This window comes from Copadichromis virginalis, linkage group LG23 (genome assembly GCF_057382275.1).
Source record: "Copadichromis virginalis isolate Kocher_CV1m ecotype Utaka linkage group LG23, C_Virginalis_male_GT1.1, whole genome shotgun sequence".
Lineage (NCBI taxonomy): Eukaryota > Metazoa > Chordata > Actinopteri > Cichliformes > Cichlidae > Copadichromis > Copadichromis virginalis.
This window is the reverse complement of record NC_140639.1, coordinates 50,445,858-50,464,767: the sequence shown is the minus strand read 5'-3', so window position 1 is coordinate 50,464,767 and position 18,910 is coordinate 50,445,858. Positions and strand designations below refer to the sequence as shown.

Below are 18,910 nucleotides of genomic sequence, written 5' to 3'. Positions count from 1 at the left end.
TTTCTAGATATTGCAGATGTTGCAGAAATTGAGAGTAAAGAACTCAGAGATCCAGCGCTGTCTCCTGCCCCTTATTTATACACCACAACACAACGACAGGCGTAACTCACACAAACGGGTAACATGAGGCTCAGATGCTTTGGACGTGTTCACATATACTGGACACAGAATGATGAAGATGGAGCTGCAGGAAGGAGGAAAAGAGGAAAAACACAGAAAAGATTCACAGATGTGGTGAAAAAGGACACGACAGCTTCTGTTTGTTAGTTTGGTTTTTCTTTATTTGGTAAAGAGTCAGAAATAAAGAGAAGATCACATGTTTGAATATTATATTAACGTTCTGTAATTACAACAAGTTGTAAAATCTTTCCAGAGTGAGACAGAGACTGTGCAGAGACTGTAGAAGGACAGAGCAGCAGCAGAGCAGTCCAGATACACTGATGATCCTCTGTCAGATCCAGAGGGACACACAGGGCTGATGCTGGACTCTACATTGTGTCTGACAGTGGAGCTGTTCTCAGAGCAGTTCACTCTGCAGCACTGACAGTCATCTGCACTTCATTCCTCTGTCAGTCACTGCTGGATGAAGCTCTCCTCTCCACCTCCCAGTAACATGGCCCAGTCAGAGCGTCTCTACACACAAGCTGCTGCTGCTTCAACCTCTCTGGATCATCAGGACACAGCTGCTCCTCTCTCAGCACACACACCGTCCTGTTTACCATCATCAGCTCCACCTGCAGAGAGAAGGAGGAAGAGCAGAGGAGATAAACGAGTGTTTCCAGAGACTCTTCATCAGCTGTCAGTCAGTGATGCAGCACATCCAGTATAAAGAGCAGCAGGGACGTCAGTGCTGGGACTGTACTAGGACTCATTGTTGCTTCACTTTTTCTAATCTTTGGATTTTTATTGAAGTTGCTGAAAATGTTTTTCCCTCCTAGTTTGAGTTTGGACTTTCATTCATTAGAAGAACCTTGGTGTGTCCACTCTGAGCTCTGTAGGAACCCCAACAACAAGCCCAACAATCCAGATGGACGGTTCCAGCTGTTAACTGGAGGAATTCCATCCAAACATCTGCTCTCACTAAATTCTTCCTCACCTACAGACTGTGTTCTTCACTGCTTTAAACTTGGAAATCAATGCAGTCATTGGTCTGCGTGCTGCTTTGTTCAGAGAGCTGATTGGCTGTTGACAGTGTTTGATCAGAGCGTGTCAGCCGTTACTATGGTGACCATAAAGGTGAGAAACAGGAAGTGTTTGTGTCCAATCCTGAAGCCTGTCACCGTTCTCCTCTCACAGCTTCACTGAGAAGCTGCAGCTTTACAGGAAACACTGGATCTTTGTTTCATACTGACTGTGTTTAGTACAATACTGCTGACAGCACCACCCACTCACTCCATCACTCTACTTACACCAGAGTCTCCAGTCTGTAGTCTGGACTCTGCTGAAGATCAGACAGCTGCTTCACATCTGGATCCTTCAGGTTGTTTCCCCACAGGTACAGCACTCTCAGATGGGAGGGGTTGGACTTCAGTGCTGCTGCCAGATAATCACAGCTGATCTCTGACAATTCACAGCGCAACAATCTGTATAAAGAATGAAAGATGTAAGTTTATTAGACAAAGTGCTTGAAATCATTCAGTGTTTCATCATCTGTTCAGAGCTGAAGAAGGTTCAGAATGTAGAAGTTTAGAAAATGGAAACTCCAAACAGCTGAAGCCAACAGGAAGCAGCTTCAAACAGGAAACTGTGCAGAGTTTCAGACTATATGTCCTGATGCAGCCAGTTGGATTTTGGAGATTTGAATCTCTGTTCTGTGACTAAGTCCTTGAATCATTTCTTCCAGTTGGTCCAACAAGACAGACTAAGTATTGGACATGTGTTGTGGCTCCATCAGGGGAGCTTCTAAATGTGATGTGATGGCCCCTCTGGGTCTGTCAGGTCACAGCACTGAAGAGAGCTCAAACTGGGCACACAGCTGTTCCAGTCTGGACCAAAGACTCTATACTGGGACTGAGGGACTGCTTTGACTGCACCCACTGGGACTTTTTAAAGGCTCATGTTCTCACTTAGATCATCGATTTCTACTGACATTTCTTTCTGGGAAAAATGGGGATTACTTTGGAAACAGGAAGTATTTTCCCCAATAAGCAGCCCTGGATTAGTAAATCACTCCAACATGTTCTCAGGCAGAAGAAGCTGTCTTGTTATGAGGGAGAGAAGAAAAAGATTGAGGCACAGAAACCTGTTGAAAGAGAGATAAAGCAGCTAAAATCAGGTGTAAAAGTAAAGCAGAGGATGAGCTGAATAAAGGACACTCAAGGCTGGCTTGGAAAGGAATGAAGTCCATGGTGGGGATGCAGAACAAGGAGCAAAGATGAATGTGATGCTGAATCAGCAGAAGACTTGGACTCATTTGATTCCAGCTTTGATATCATTGATTTCAATGAAGAGCTTTGTGATTGTAGCAAAGGGCTGGTAGCTCTGAGAGTCCCACTGATGAGGTGTTTGTGTGGAAATCTCTTAGTGGGACCAAAGAGAGAAAAAGCCCTGGTCCTGATGCTGTGGGAGGGAAATGATTGAAGTGTGCTGTGAGGAACTGACTGGGAGATTTTCACACATTTTCCAGTCCTCCTTGGAACAACAGGAAGTTCCCAGCATATGGAAACAAAGGTTAAGTGTCCTATGGCACTCAGTGATGATGGTGCTGTGGCCCCACCACCTCCACCTCTTTGTAAAGGAACTAACTGTAATCTGAAGCTTCAAATGGAACTAAGACTTCCTCCACTAGGTGGCAGTGTCTGATGAGAAAGTGTTAGTGGAGCTGGCCTGGAGTCAGAAACAGGAAGATGCAGGATTTGGGCTGAAATGGGCAAAAGTGGTTAGCACTAGTGCCTTAGAGCAAGAAGGTTGTAGGTTGAAGCTTGTTGGTCAGCTGGGCCTTTCTGTGGAGGTTGGATGTTCTCCCACAGTCCAATGAAATGCTGCTTAGGTTCATTGGTGCTTCTACATTGGCTGTAGGTGTGGATGTGAGGGAGTGCTTCTCTGTCGCTCTCTGTTGGCCCTGTGATGGACTGCTCACCTGTGCAGGTGGACCACGCCTCTTGCCCTATGACAGCTAGGGCACAGGCTGCAGCCCTGTGAGCCTAAGCTGAATAAACAGTTAGCAAAAATGATCCATAGATGGCCTGAAATCCCCCAGTTAGCAGTTTGGTAGATAGCTATGACATGCTAATCCCATCCAGCAGCTGTATTCTACCTGTAAGCTGATCCCTGCTGAGCCAAAGCACTTTTTCATATACAAATTACAACCTTTAATAGAAACCTATTGGTCAGCATCTTATTAGCCTGCTGTTAGCTTCATTCCACAGAAAACTGAGAGAAACTAACAGAGTTGATAAAGAATAAAGAGAAATGTGCTGATTTAAAGCCTTTGAAGTGCTTCAGATGATCTCTGTCCACTTCTGTCCACTCATTCATTCATGTAAGCTTTCTAATGCAGCTTTGATCTTCACAGTCTGCTTGATGAAACTCATTCTAACCCTGAATGTCAGAGTGTTCCTCCTTCTCTTTCCCATCATTCATGCTGGCAGTGGAGGAGATTTGGATGTTGGACTGTGTTTTGGATGATGTGTGTATGTTTGTGTTGGACTGCTGTCTGTAAAGCAAACGCACATTTTGCTTTGGATTTCAGTGTCACACAGACTTTAAGGTGGAACGAAGAGTTTGAGAGTTTCACAGTGAATTTTCCAGTGGAGGATTTTTCTTCTTCTTTGAAGGTTTGAAATGTGAACATTGTTCTGCTGCAGTCAATGGACTAAACCAGAGAAGAAGAAAACAGACTTTACCATGAAGATCCTCAGTGTGGATCAGTATAATATCAGCCTGATGTCTGCAGTTTAGTGTCAGCACAACTTTCACATCATATTCATCTCAGCACAACTAAAACATGCTGACTGACCCCAGAGTTTCAAGTTTACATCCTGGACTCTCCAGGAAACCACACAGATGCTTCACTCCTGGATCCTGCAGGTTGTTCTTAGTTGAAGAAGAGGAGGAGTCATTACTCAGGTCCAGCTGTCTCAGATGGGAGGGGTTGGACTTCAGTGCTGCTGCCAGATAATCACAGCTGATCTCTGACAAACCACAGTTCATCAATCTGTATAAAGAATGAAAGATGTAAGTTTATTAGACAAAGAGCTTGAAATCATTCAGTGTTTCATCATCTGTTCAGAGCTGAAGAAGGTTCAGAATGTAGAAGTTTAGAAAATGGAAACTCCAAACAGCTGAAGCCAACAGGAAGCAGCTTCAAACAAACACAACAAGAGAAAAAACTCTGAATGTTTCACATTAAAGTCGTACATTTCTCATAAAAACAGGACAAAGACTTGAAAAAGTCGTGTTTTTCCTTCCAGGAACCACATGGCTTCACTTTTAAAGGTGAAGTGTGACAGAAATGGACATATTTGAAGTCCAACACCTTTTTCCAGTCACATTATTAAAGCAGACAAACTACAAGCTCATTTTCATTGCAACAAGTCATCTTCTGACCTGGACTAACAACACTGGTCTCTATGTGCAGCTGGCTGTGAGACCAGTGCTCAGGGAGTGTCTACAAAGTGCAACACTGAAAGAACATCACACACTCATTTGCTTCCAGCACTTTCACACAAACATCTACTGTCATCATTGTCACCAAACTCTGTGGATCCTTTATTGCAAATTCAAATGGGATCAAATGGTCAGACAAAAGAGGGTTATGAGGAAATATGATGAAATGTTGTGTATTAGCAGCAACTTATTGAATCTTTTTCCTCAGAAACCAAACAAAATGATTGACAAACATGTTTTTACAAACTCAGTGTTGGACTTGGATCAGCAGGATAAGCTGATGTTTAAAGGCATTTGAGTCTCGCTGTATGAGAGTCCAGTTCTTACTCAATATTTATGGATGATGTTCTTTCAGTGTTGCACTTTGTTTGGCACAAAATGAAATTATTTGGCCTCTCAGATGCTTTTAGAGATTCCCAAATGACTGATGATGTCATCTCTGGGGTCTGATTGATAGAAAAAAAATCTCTTTGAGACCTTTTGTAACTGACAAACTCTTCATCTGCTAACAACACTGAGTTGAATCTCCATGGCTGATAGTTGGAGCAGGCATCAGGAATACACATTGAAAAAACAAGAGGAGAAATCACCAGAGTCTTATAATCACATTCTGTAACTAAAGGGAGACGTTTTTCTATACAAATATATGTTTTATGGACATTAGAAAAAAAAGAGTATTGATGTGAAGCAGGATTATGAAATCTCCATACATCAGCCAGCCCATAATTATCAAGAAAGCTCTGAATGACGCATGCTGACTTTGGACTAAGTGTACTTTTGTGTGAACTGTGGTCCATAGCAGATAATGAGCAGTTTAGGTCTCCCTCAAAGATGATATTGTGTGATGACATATTGGGGAGCCGCGCAAAGACATTAGTGAAAAATCTGTGATCGTCCCAATTAGAGGCGTAGATATTTGCTAAGATCAAATGAAAACCATAAACTATATTTTCTGCACTTAAAATCCTGTAATTTTCTCATAAATCGACAGTGCGGCTTATGGATGAATTCTGGTTGTGCTTACTGACCTCGAACCGATTTTATGTGCTACACGGCGCTCAGAAACCTTTCAAAAGATGTTTTGGTACGACTTTGCTCAGCTACGAGGTCGCACCGCTTGATGGATTGTTGGAGCATTACAGCTACGAGGAGCCTCGCGGAGTGATACATACTCTGCTTCAACGTAATATTACTGTATTGAGTGTGTATAAGGACCATAAATGGCACCTGTAAGAGACTCGGTTACAAAGAGGGTTTCAAACTCCAGGCTGTCAGTCACGCAGTAGAACCTGGGAACAGAGCAGCTGCTTGTTATTATGCTCAGCGTCTGTTTACATTTTGACTGCACGATTGTGAGCTTTTTGTTATGCACAAAAACAACAGTTTTCTTTTATTTATGGAGCATTATTATTTAATAAATGCTGATCATTTATTTCTGAGTAATTGTTTCATGTACATCTACGCTGTATGTTAATAAATGTGCCTGTGTGAGATTTGGGACACAGCTTTGACTAAGAACTCTCTTTTTGTTTGAACTTTCTGGCTTCAAAAATATCGAGATATATATCGTATATCGCCATCCAGCTAAAGAATATCGAGATATGAACTTTGGGTCATATCGCCCAGTCGTAATATTGCAATAGGTTGTCCGTTAAACTCAAGCGGGGCTTGGGCCCTGGCACGGCGTAGCCACACAATCCTGGTAGTAGTGACGCTCGGCTATGACGGCGTGCGGGTTACCAGCTGGCTTTCTCAGGATAGGGCTCCTGTGTGAGCGGTCGACAATAACGTCTTTATCCATACCCAGCACTTCACGTAGTAGCACGGATACGGCCGTGGAGGAGCTCGAGTCCAGGCCCTCTGGGATCCCTATGATGTGGATGTTAGCTCTCCGCTTCCTGCCTTCATCACATTTATCCTTCAGGTCAGACAGCTCCTCCTTCATACTCTCTACTGTAGACTGCAGGGTGGTCACCTCATCGCTCCACATTGACAGCCCATCCTCAGCTTCTTTCACTGTAACCTTTACTCCATCAACTTCGCCGCACGTCGCCGCCATGCTGTTAGCGATCTCATTTCTCAGTCCTTGCACGTCAGCCCTTATATTGTCAAAATCTTCTTTCAATGCATTTCTGACTTCTTCTTTTAACAGCGTACTAATGTCCTCTTTAATGGATTGAAGAAGCTCCAGTTTTAGAGCAGTAGGATCCACATCACGCGCGTCTGTTGAGTCTGCTCTTCAGCGGCCGTAGAGCTGGACGCTGCCCTTTGGCCATCATCGATACTCTCGCCCGAGATCGCACCGGGGCTAAAATATTCACCTGCTCAGCTGTTTTTGATCAGTTTGAGCCTGTGTGGTTTGATCAGGTGGAGGAACGATGTGATGCTATAAAGACATCATCTTGTCCAAATGAAGTTGTTCCAACACGTGTTTAAAAAGATTTTAAAGGTTGTCGGTTCCGACATCTTAGCGATTTTTAACAGCAGTCTTAGTTCAGGTGTTGTACAGCCTGTTTGAAACATGCTGTTGTACAGCCTGTACTAAAAACCTGATCTGGATCCTCTGTCCGCTCAAATTTCAGGCCTATTTCAAAGCTTCCCTTCCTGTCGAAGATTTTGTAAAAGATTATATTTGTTCAGCTGCAATCTGTTGTAAAGGTTTCAGTCTGGTTTTAAAGCTCTACACAGCACTGAAACTGCACTTTGAAAAGTTCTTAATGATCTTTTATCAGCCACTGATCAGGAGACTCCGCTGTGCTTTTGGATCTGACCGCTGCCTTGACCACAGCATCTTGACCTCACCATTGGAGCATGGCGGCATCAAGGGCGCTCTATTAGACTGGTTCAGCTCTTTTATTAAATCGCATTATTACATTTGGGGCTTATATTTGACGGCAATTTGAAAAACAGCTGAGCTCAGTTGTACAGCGGTCTTTCTTCAAACTGAGGCTTTTATCTAAGGTGAGATCATTTATATCTTTTAAAAACCTTGAACGGGCGATCCACGTTTTCATGACGTCCCAGCTGGATTATTGTAACTCCTTATATGTTGGAGTTAGTGGGACCTGCCTGGCAAGACTGCAGCTGGTCCAGAAAGCTGCAGCTCGTCTTCTGACACAAGCTCAAAGACATTTATCGTCCCAACAACCACATATACGCTGGTCCCTCGCTGTAACACAGTTCACCTTTGGCGGCCTCGCTGTTTCGCTGATCTTTTTTGTGCAATTTCGCATGCTTTTGTTTTGTACAGCGCGTTGTGTTCTGCGTCCTGATTGGCTGTAGACCATCATCAGCCAATCTTGTGCCGTGTCTCCTGTACAGTACAGAATGTGTTCAAATTTACAGCAGTGTGACTCTGCAGTGCTGCACTTAGGGCTGCCACAAACGATTATTTTGATAGTCGATTAGTCATCGATTATTTTTGCGATTAGTCGACTAATCAGATCATCATCCATTGGACATAAAACATACAGCTTATTGCACCAGCAGCATCTGCTCTTATATAACCATCATTAGCTTACAGCTTGAAGTGTGTAAGGTATGTGCTAACTAAAAATAAAGACAAGATGATAGTTTATTCAATTTTAATGAAATTTGCAGATTGTTTCGGTGAAGTTTAATAAACTCCTTGCTATCTAAAATATAACAGGACACCGGAGTATATTCTCCAGCGTCTCACACTTCTGATAATCAGCTGTCTGCTTGACATTTATTCAGCTGTGTAAAAACTATAACTTTAATCTCAGCCAAACCGATTTACTCAGGAACAAATAAAATACTAAAAAAAGCCAAACAATAACATTTTTAAGTTATCTAAGTGACTCATATATCATGTTTAACCTGAGTAGCGAAAGACAGCGGTGGGTTTGAAAACGATTTGCCGGGAGTCCGGTGCTCTCACGGGCTCTAGTGAGCCTAGTGGCTAGCCATCGAGCTAGTGGGTAACAGAGACGTCTCCGAAAACGTCAGAGCGCTTTTGAAAATATGTGGTGTCCTGATAAACTGAGCAGATATTTGAGGTTTATACAGCTACATTCTCGCCTGAAAATATGTTAAACGTTTATTTTGTGACCCAGAAAGAATAATAAGAGTAATATTAAAACTAACTAGCTGCCGCCATTGTTGGAAACTGAACTAGGCTGCGCTATGAATTCTGGGACACAGCTTCTTCTTCTTCTTCTTTGGGGTTTAACGGCAGCTGGCATCCTTGTACATGCAGTGCTGCCATCTTCTGTTTCAGTCAGTTATTACACTCTTAAATCCTGCCACTTATTCCTGCGTCTTTTGTGATCTTACAAAGCTTCAAACGACGCGTCGACTATTAAATCAGTCGTCGACGATTTTGATGTATGTTTGTACGTTTTGTCGCCAACAAACAACAATGATGACGAGACGTTTTGCACCTGTGGTAGCAGCCAAAGGCAGAGGAAGATGCTGACCATCATAGTTTCAACAAGGAGGCAAAAAGGTTGTAACTGTCCACAACAAGAACATCGTAAGGATGGAGTCAGCTTTGGCTTTGTGGCTCAGTGACCGCAGGAAAAAGAACATCGTGCTGGACACTAGGGATGCCACAAACGATTATTTTGATAGTCGACTAGTCACCGATTATTTTTGCAATTAGTCGACTAATCAGATCATCATCCATTGGACGTAAAACATATAGATTATTGCACCAGCAGCATCTGGTCTTATATAACTATCATTAGCTTACAGCTTGAAGTGTTTAAGGTATGTGCTAACTAAAAATAAAGACAAGATGATAGTTTATTAAATTTTAATGAAATTTGCAGATTGTTTCGGTGAAGTTTAATAAACTCCTTGCTATCTAAAATATAACAGGACACCGGAGTATATTCTTGAGCATCTCACACTTCTGATAATCAGCTGTCTGCTTGACATTTATTCAGCTGTGTAAAAACTATAACTTTAATCTCAGCCAAACCGATTTACTCAGGAACAAATAAAATACTAAAAAACCCAAACAATAACATTTTTAAGTTATCAAGTGACTTATATATGTTTAACCTGAGTAGCGAAAGACCGCGATGGGTTTGAAAACGATTTGCCGGGAGTCCGGTGCTCTCACGGGCTCTAGTGAGCCTTGCCCCCGCTAGCTATCGAGCTAGTGGGTAACAGACATTTCCGAAAACGTCGGAGCGCTTTTGAAAATACGTGGTGTCTTGATAAACTGAGCAGATATTTGAGGTTTATACAGCTACATTCTCGCCTGAAAATATGTTAAACGTTTATTTTGTGACCCAGAAAGAATAATAAGAGTAATATTAAAACTAACTAGCTGCCGCCATTGTTGAAAACTGAGCTGGGCTGCGCTATGAATTCTGGGACACAGCTGCTTCTTCTTCTTCGGGGTTTAACAGCAGCTGGCATCCTTGTACATGCAGTGCTGCCATCTTCTATTTCAGTCCGTTATTACACTCTTAAATCCTGCTACTTATTCCTGCGTCTTTTGTGATCTTACAAAGCTTCAAACGACGCGTCGACTATTAAATCAGTCGTCGACGATTTTGATAGTCGACGTAATCGTGACTAGTTGACTAATCGTGGCAGCCCTACTGGACACCAACATTATCTGCATAAAAACTCAAAAGCTTTATGAAACTTTACCTGACAGCGAGGAGCCCAGGCCATGGACGAGTGCTCCTCACACAGAAGCTCATTTAATGCCAGCAAAGGCTGATTTGACACGTTTCAGAAACACTTTGCTTTCATTCTTTAATAATGAACTTATTTTTCTATGAAGGTTTGAACTTTGTTTAAACAAGAGAGAAAAGTGTGAAAATGTTCATGCCTGTCTGAGAAAAGTGTAGAAAGTGAGCAGTGAGGGTTTAACCGCCTTAAAACTTCTATAATAATTGTAAAACATAAAGCTGCTACTTCATTCTGAGACTTATTTTTAGAACGTAACTCGATAAACGAGCGACCGCAGTAATGTATTGTGTTTATTTTGAAAACTCTCAACAGGATCTTCAGATTTATTTTGAAAGCTTTATCTGGAAAACACAAACACATAAGCAGGAAACAAAGAGCGTGATATGAAACGATAGACGTTTTCATATGGTCATCATATATACATCGTTCTATCGAACAGCCCCAGCTCCTGCTGTCAGTCTCTGTAAATCTGCTCTTAAAACACATTTGTATTCACTGGCTTTTAATACAGCATGAGAGTTATTTGATATTTGATGTGTGATATTAATATTAGGAGTTATTTTAATAGTTATTTTGGATTCTTGTACAGCACTGTGGTCAACGCTGCTGCTGTAATTAATGTGCTATAAACACATAAACAATCTGCAGTTAAACATCCAAAACTAAAGATGTGATCGCTGCCTTTAGAAAATGTGCTGATGCACAAGATATCAGCTCCATTAAGGTGGAATGTGGCCGTGTTAGAAACATGTTGGAAGAAGTTTGAAGCTGAAACTGTGAAGCTGAGAGTGAAAGAGCTCCAGCGTCTGTCACAGGAAACTTTCTTATTTCCACACTGATGAAAGCATCAAGCTTTGATTTCCTGCTGCTTTTATTGAGTCACACTGTGAAACTGAGCCACAGCTGAACCAGCATCCCTGTACAGCAGACACTTACAGCGCTTGGCTGCTTCCATTGGACCCTCTGCACAGAGCTTCAGTTTCCTCTTCTGGTCCCAAAGTGCAGAACAACAAGGTTTCAAACAGCTTCGTTCCAGCAGCATCAGCCACAGACATGCAGAGAGAATCCTTTGGTTGTGTTGTGTGTTTGCATATCTGCTGTCTGTGCTGCTTTGTGAGGATGGATCATCTCCTGCAGCTCCAGATAAACAATCTGCACCTGAACCTGGTAGCTTCACTTAGAAGACACTTGTGACGGGAACGTGTGAGAAGTTTTGTGCAGACAAGTTTGGATTTAGAGTGTGGGACGAGCTCTCCACAGTCTTTGTGGAGATCCACATTCTGCATACTGCCTGTGAGAAGCTGCAGACATTTGTCCTCCAAATCCACTGAGCAGCTGCTCGTGGTGGTATTAGCTTCATGTGTGCGTGTTAGCATGAAGCCTCGGTCACACTCTGCTGTGGACACGGTCACGGACAGCTGGACGCCTGATGGACGAGTCGTCCTTCCTGTTAAACTTCTTTGAGCATGAGAAGCTCAGTGGACACTGTTCAGTGTTTTAACTCTCGCTTTCTGATGGGTTTAGATTTTATTATTGTCATTTGTATTAGGAAATATTTAACCATATATTCTTAGAGGTGTATAATCAATTGTGTAGTGATAGGATGTGTGATCTTTAGCAGGCTGCAGGGGCTTGGTGTGTATTCCACACTAGAATGCACACCCACATCCTGGGAGCACGAGAGAGGTCGTATCTTCTCTTATTGTTTTATGGCAGGATTAACGTAGCTACGTCTACGCCCGGTAGCGCAAAGTATTTAGGACATTGGCGCAAGAAATATGATTTTGAAGGTAAATTGGTTGTAGGACAATGTCAAATGTTAGTAGACCAGTTGACAGTGAAAGCAGCTTGTGCGACAGGGAAATTGAAACAGGAGAGAGAGTTACAAGTGGCGTCCGCTAAATTGTGGTTAGAACAGGCGCAGAAGAGACAGGAGGCAGTGACTATATATACTGACAGTCAGTATGCATATGCTACACTTCATTTCTTTGCCGCTCAGTGGTCAAGACGAGGCATGACAACATCAACAGGTAAACCTGTGGAGCATGCGACATTGTTGCAGGCCCTGTTGAAAGCAGTCTTACTGCCTAGTAAAGTTGCGGTTTGTAAATGTGCAGCACACACACGTGGCACTGACCCCATTGTACTAGGCAACGCCTTTGCAGATAAAATTGCAAAGGAAGCGGCCCTTGGAACACATGGGGTTCATGTTCTGGCGTCACAGGAGCAAACTACGCCCATCACACATGATGTGTTAGCAGACATGCAGTCACACTCACCTCCAGCTGAGAAGCAGCTGTGGCTCACTAAAGGAGCAAGCCTGCGAGGTGATGTCTACTATCTTTGTGATAAACCTATATTGCCTAAGAACCTATATAGGACTGCTGCAAGTTTGAGCCACGGGCTCTGCCATGTCTCGACAGCTGGGATGGTGGCAGCAGTCGAACGGCAGTTTTTCACACTGGGATTCAATGCTTATTCAAAACATTTTTGTAAAGCATGTTTAATATGTTGTAAACATAATGCTCAGGGAAACCTCAGACCTAGGAGAGGAAAGTTTCCCAGACCCAGCTACCCATTTGAAGTAATCCATATGGATTTCATTGAGTTGTCTAACTGTAACACCTACAGGTACTGCCTGGTGATTGTGTGCCCGTTCTCAAAGTGGGTAGAAGTTGTCCCCACTAAGAAAGCAGATGCTATTTCAGTGGCTAAAGTGATATGCAAAAATGTGATCCCAGAGCATGGGATCCCCCAGACTATTTACAGTGACAATGGTCCTCATTTTGTGAATGAAGTAATTGAGAAAATGTCACAACATCTGGGGATAACGCTGAAAAACCATTGCTCATATCACCCACAAAGTGCAGGGCTGGTTGAAAGGACTAATGGCACAGTAAAGCTGAGACTCAGGAAAACAATGGAGGAAACAGGCAGAACATGGGTAGACTGCATTGAGCTAGTGAAAATGTATATGAGAATCACGCCAACTGATAATGGCCTAACGCCTTTTGAAATAATATATGGCAGGCCATTTAGAGTTCCAGTGTTTTGTAATGATAATGATAAAGCAGAAGAAGAAAACACACTAGCAGACTGGATGATTAAAATGCTGAAAAGCAAAGAAGTCATGAGTGCAAATAATCTGCCAGATGATTCTGTTTCTGTACAGGAAGAACGTCTGAAGCCAGGGGACTGGGTACTGATAAAGGTCATAAAGAGGAAGTGCTGGTCGAAGCCACGGTGGGACGGACCATACCAGGCTCTGCTGACAACACCAACTGCTGTGAAGATTGCAGAACGACCCACCTGGATACACCAAAGCCACTGCAAAAAGGTGACACACATCCAGGCCAGCTCGGAGTAAGTGGCAGGAAGACCGGGTACAAAGGGGGGGAAAGCCTCTAGGGCCCTTCGTCTCAATCCGGTGAAGAAACCAACTGAGCCACAGGTACTCATCAGAATGGCTGGTAAAGTGTTGTCTACCCTGCTGGGTGTAATGGCTTTGATGTCATCATGGTCAGCTGTGGAGACCCTGTATGTCCAAGGAAACCACACCCAATACCCTCATGGCTATTCTACAAACTTTTGGTGGCAGTTTATGAATACAACTGCTCACTTGAACAATAGGACGGACTGCTATGTGTGTGCTCATATGCCGTTATCCGCATATACATCTGGACTGTGGCCGTACAGCATACCAGAGGACAGGAGTTGGTGTCTGTTGGGCTTAGCAACTCATCCTGGCAACAGAGTCCTCTGGTCCCAGGCCAACTATAGTACACCTCTGAACATCACCTGGAGTAAGTCGCCACTTATAGATGTGAATTGTTCTGAGCAAACTGACTTATTGGCCTGGCCTCAAGTGTCAGACCCACTGCCAGACATAATATTGCTGAACAAGCTGAATACAGCTCAACTGCCGTTGTGTGTGATGAACAATGGATCACTGTCAGTGGGGGAGCTGCCGCTTCGTTTATGTGGATACATATACACCTACTGCCCTCCAGAGAATGAGAGCAGGTGTATGAAATGCTTGACCAGTGCAAAGTGAGCTGAGAACTTGACATTAAGGAGGACTGAATGCAAGTCCAACCGGGCTTACAGGATACCAGTAAAAGCAAAGAGTCAGAAGTGGACAGAATGTGCAAGGATGGTGCCGAGCAGTAAAGGAACAAGAGTTTTGGCTGATTGGTATTTCTTGTGTGGACATAAAGCCTATCTATCACTCCCTGAGGGATGGGGAGGATTGTGTGCCGTGGTGAAGTTATCGGATCATGTCTTCTTCATGGACAGAGTTGAACATCACCCTAGCAACCGACGGAAGCGTGAGGTGAATATAGCCTCACCTAACTCTTTTGGAGTGACAGTAGACACTGGAGTGCCACGAGAATTCCGCATTTGGAGTGGAGGAGCTAAATTCTTCCAAAGTTTGATCCCAAACATCGGAGTTGCAGAGGTGCGGGATCATGTGGAGATCAACCGATATGCCTTACTGCGACACATTAATCTCACTAAGACTCTGGGAACAGCCTTAGCGGAGGAGCAAAAGGCCATCAGAACGATGGTACTGCAGAACAGGCTGACCCTAGACTTGATAACAGCATCACAAGGAGGAGTGTGTAAGCTGATTGGAGAGACATGTTGTACGTTTATTCCGGATGGATATACGACTGGAGGAGACATCTATGAGGCACTGCAGAACTTAACTGCTCTGCAGAAATATGTGGCGGACCACACATCAGGAGGAGACACGTCACAAGGCTGGATAGCCTGGTTGACATCTGGACCATGGTGGAATATGTTTCTAAAGTTTTTGACTCCCATTCTTACATTATTGGCTTTGCTTTGCTTGTTTACAGGTTGCATCTTGCCATGTGTAAGATCGATGGTGAATAAAATGATTGCTAACACCTTTACCAATTTCATACTGTTGCAGCAGAGTGACATGGATGCTAAGGCTAATATGTGTGTATGAAATGAAGCCTGCACTGAAAATGTTGACAAGTGGTGTAGAGCTGAAGATATATATATATATGCCGTATAGCCTTAAAAAATGACAATACAGGGTGGTGATGATGGGTTTAGATTTTATTATTGTCATTTGTATTAGGAAATATTTAACCATATATTCTTAGAGGTGTATAATCAATTGTGTAGTGATAGGATGTGTGATCTTTAGCAGGCTGCAGGGGCTTGGTGTGTATTCCACACTGGAATGCACACCCACATCCTGGGAGCACGAGAGAGGTCGTACCTTCTCTTATTGTTTTATGGCAGGATTAACGTAGCTACGTCTGTTCTAGTCTAAGTGCTTTTTGTTTAGATGAACTGCTGGACTTCCTCACCATGTTATCTAGGGTGAACCATCTAGGGTGAAGGGGGGTCTACCCTCTTCCTGACCAAGGATGTTATATGACCCTTTGATCAGCAGTACCACAGACACACACACACACACACACACACACACACACAGTATTCTTTGTTCACATGTATACCTATGTGAGATGCTATATGTTAATGACCCTATGCATATTCATGTAACCACAATAAAAGGAGTGCTATGGGGAGCCTGGCTGAGAGTCTGATGGTGGTCAAGTGGTGGAACGACGCTTGGCTCCAGCCAGGTCTCCCTCATGCATGAGTAAACCAGAGAACTTTGGTGCCTTGTGTCTTGCTTTTTGCTGCGTAGCAGATTGTCCTTAACGTTCCAGTGGATAGGTTCAAACTACAAACCTATCACTTTCACTTCAGCTTCACCAACAACAGCACAAGCAGAGCAGCCCACTGCCTGCATGGCTGGGACAGCGCCCCCTGGTGACTGTAAACCACTACAACATGTAGACGGCCGTCTGCAGGCTGGATGTAGCACCACCGCAGAGACGTGCTGCAGCTCTGTTTAGTTACCCAGCTGACAGCAGAGGCTGTAGTTTACTGTTACCAACATGGAAAACTGAAGCTTCACCAGCTGGAGCTACAGAGCTGGAGAACAAAGGAGACTGAGAGGCCAGAATGATGTGGGAGGAAACATCAAGAGCCTGTTTGAAAGGAGACACATGTGGATGCTGTGCCGGTCTGTGGTCTGTCAGAAGTCAGCTGAGTCACACTGCAAGAAGCTGCAGAATCTCAGAGGAGGAGATTTGGAAGTGTTTGTGGGACAAACTGGACTCAAAGAAAGAAGATGTTTGTGAAGTCTTTGGTGGAGGTGAGCAGTGTGAAGCAGAACACATGCAGATGAATCAGGAGGTCAGCATCAGTGTCTCCTTGTGGTGGACGGTAAAAGAATCAGAGCCAACGCTCCCGTCCACCCTCGGCATGAAGCAGTGCTGTTTCTGAAACAGGAGGACAAGTCCAGAGAAGACAGAGGAAGCAAAGATGAGGGTGGGACAGGACAGCAGGACTTCCTTCACACCTGCAGCTCCATCACACTGCTGTAGGTCCTCTTCATCACACATGTACCTGCAGCCTGTCTTCGAGTCCAGGAGTCACCTCCACACAGTGTAGAAGCCTCCTGTGCAGACCATGGAGTCCAGCCTCTGTCAGGGAAGTCGGCACTAAAGCCTGAAAGACTTCAATCTGTCTCTGCTCCACCCGAGAAAGACCAGCACCGTACTTGTTGTGCATTCAAGGAGGGAACATCAGCGCTGCATCGTGGGAACAACACCGCAGGAACAAAGACACAGCACGGCCGATGAAGGACGAGGACAAAGGAAAGGTGAGTGAGAAGACCCTGGTGGTGTGGACGGACCTGCAGGGGCTCCAAGACTGAGGAGCAGAGACGTCCATGTACCAGCTGAGGATGCTGCAGTGATCCAGGGAGCTCGGTCCAATCTGAGGCCGTGTGAACTACGTGGACCACAGTTTCTTCACAGACTTCAGCCACGTGAACATCTGGAGATCCAACAGTGCACGAGCTGTGAGCCATCAGCTGTTTCTCTCATCAGCTGCTGTAATGAGAGCTGCTGGAATCATCTCGAGCAGCAGGAAATCACTGATGTTGTTTCTAACCAAAGATATGGGACTGAGCTCCGCTGAGCTCCTTCTACTTTCATCCAGATAGAAACTGCTACAGTCTGCTGATTATTGCTTTGCCTCCATCACACGAGCTCTTTATCCTGTTCTTCACTCTCATTGGTTCTTTGTCTGCTTGTTTTTACAACAGTAGTCTTCTGATTGGTCAAAGGAGACAATCAGCTGTGACTAAATGTAGCTCCTACAGCAGTGATGGGAATAACTACTGAAGCTAATCCAGTATCAAAGCTCAGGAATCAGCAGCTCCCACCTCGTTTTCTTTCAACAACTATTTTTAGCTGCTGTGTTTTTGTGTTTCTGCAGACCTCAGACATCCTGCTGCTCTGGACAACTTTTTCATTCTTTTGTATCATTCTTTTGCTTTTCTTTTATTATTATGTTATATGTATTAATATGTGAAACACTTATTCTTTGTGTTTTTGCTTTGCTCCTGTCAAACTGCTTTAATAAAATCTGCTGCAGTCTAAACTGTGGACGTTCCCTTTTTAACCCTTTGTGAAACAATAAAGGTTTAAATCTGAGTATTCATCTATGTTAGTGTTTAATGGGTCTAATAGGTTGCTTTGGCCTTTCCCAGTAATATCTTCCCTTGCAGTCTGTGGTCCAGGCTTCTAAAACCATCCCAGGTTAACAAGAACTACAATCTAGAGGAGAGCTGCCATAACAGGTGTGACTGATGAGATCTGACCTGCAAGGTTACTCAGGTTTGTTTGTATCAGGACAAGCAGGGAAGCCGCCTGGACGTCAAAGTAGTTAGAGCTGGGCGAGTGTCCTCACCCACATCGGCTTCACAACTCTGCATCATCTACTGAGTAAGACTCAGAGCATCAGAGATTAGAAGGTCTACAAAGAGCTGAACCAGACTTCCTGTATAAAGGTTTTAGTTCCACAGATCGACAGTGTCAGCACAACTAAAACGTGGAGACTGACCTCAGAGTTTCAATTTGATGTTGTGGATTCTCCAGAAGAACACACAGCTGCTTCACTCCTGAATCCTGAAGCTTGTGGTAGCTCAGGTCCACCACTCTGGGATACGAAGGGTTGAGCTTCAGCACTGCTTCCAGATAATCACAGCTGATCTCTGACAAATCACAGCGCTCCAATCTGTATAGAGAATGAAAGATGTAAGTTTATTAGACAAAGTGCTTGAAATCATTCAGTGTTTCATCATCTGTTCAGAGCTGAAGAAGGTTCAGAATGTAGAAGTTTAGAAAATGGAAACTCCAAACAGCTGAAGCCAACAGGAAGCAGCTTCAAACAAACACAACAAGAGAAAAAACTCTGAATGTTTCACATTAAAGTCGTACATTTCTAACAAGAGTGTTTTAAAGACAGCGTCACTGATGATCATCTTCTGCCCAGTAAAACTTTGGTTTTCCACATGTGAGTGTTAATGATGCACAAAGACTGTGAGTGCAAAGAGGGAGCGAGGAGGATGACAGAGAGATGGTACAGGAGCATCAAGAACCCGGCGAGGAAATGAGCAGAAGGACTTTGGAGCCTGTTGGACTGAAGCTTTCACAGAGACGTGTTTGACTGGACACCACCAGGACAGACTTTTAATCCCAGGATTTGGATGAGCTTTCTGTCTTTATGG

At 43.8% G+C, this 18,910-nt stretch overlaps 2 protein-coding genes and 1 pseudogene across 2 annotated transcripts in view; 1 reads left to right on the top strand and 2 right to left on the bottom strand.

The window, feature by feature from the left end:
- LOC146682070 (NACHT, LRR and PYD domains-containing protein 12-like) overlaps positions 1-18,910 on the bottom strand; it is a 233,528-nt gene that overhangs the window by 56,946 nt on the left and 157,672 nt on the right. The gene's annotated exons all lie outside the window — the stretch shown is intronic.
- Positions 312-18,413, bottom strand: LOC146682081 (ribonuclease inhibitor-like). The gene is made up of 4 exons (XM_085448502.1): positions 18,244-18,413; positions 3,959-4,156; positions 1,410-1,583; positions 312-734 (listed from the first exon to the last, which is right to left on the bottom strand). Exons 2-4 carry the CDS (start codon positions 4,150-4,152, stop codon positions 725-727), a joined length of 378 nt encoding a protein of 125 aa, XP_085304628.1. The 5' UTR covers positions 4,153-4,156; positions 18,244-18,413; the 3' UTR covers positions 312-724.
- Positions 12,232-15,713, top strand: LOC146682082 (uncharacterized; annotated as a pseudogene).

Coding starts and splice junctions, on each gene's coding strand:
- LOC146682081 (XM_085448502.1), bottom strand. CDS start 4,152: ATGAACTGTGGTTTGTCAGAGATCAGCTGTGATTATCTGGCAGCAGCA. Junction 1,584..3,958: donor TGTAAACTTGAAACTCTGGG/GTCAGTCAGCAT, acceptor TTCTTTATACAG/ATTGTTGCGCTGTGAATTGT.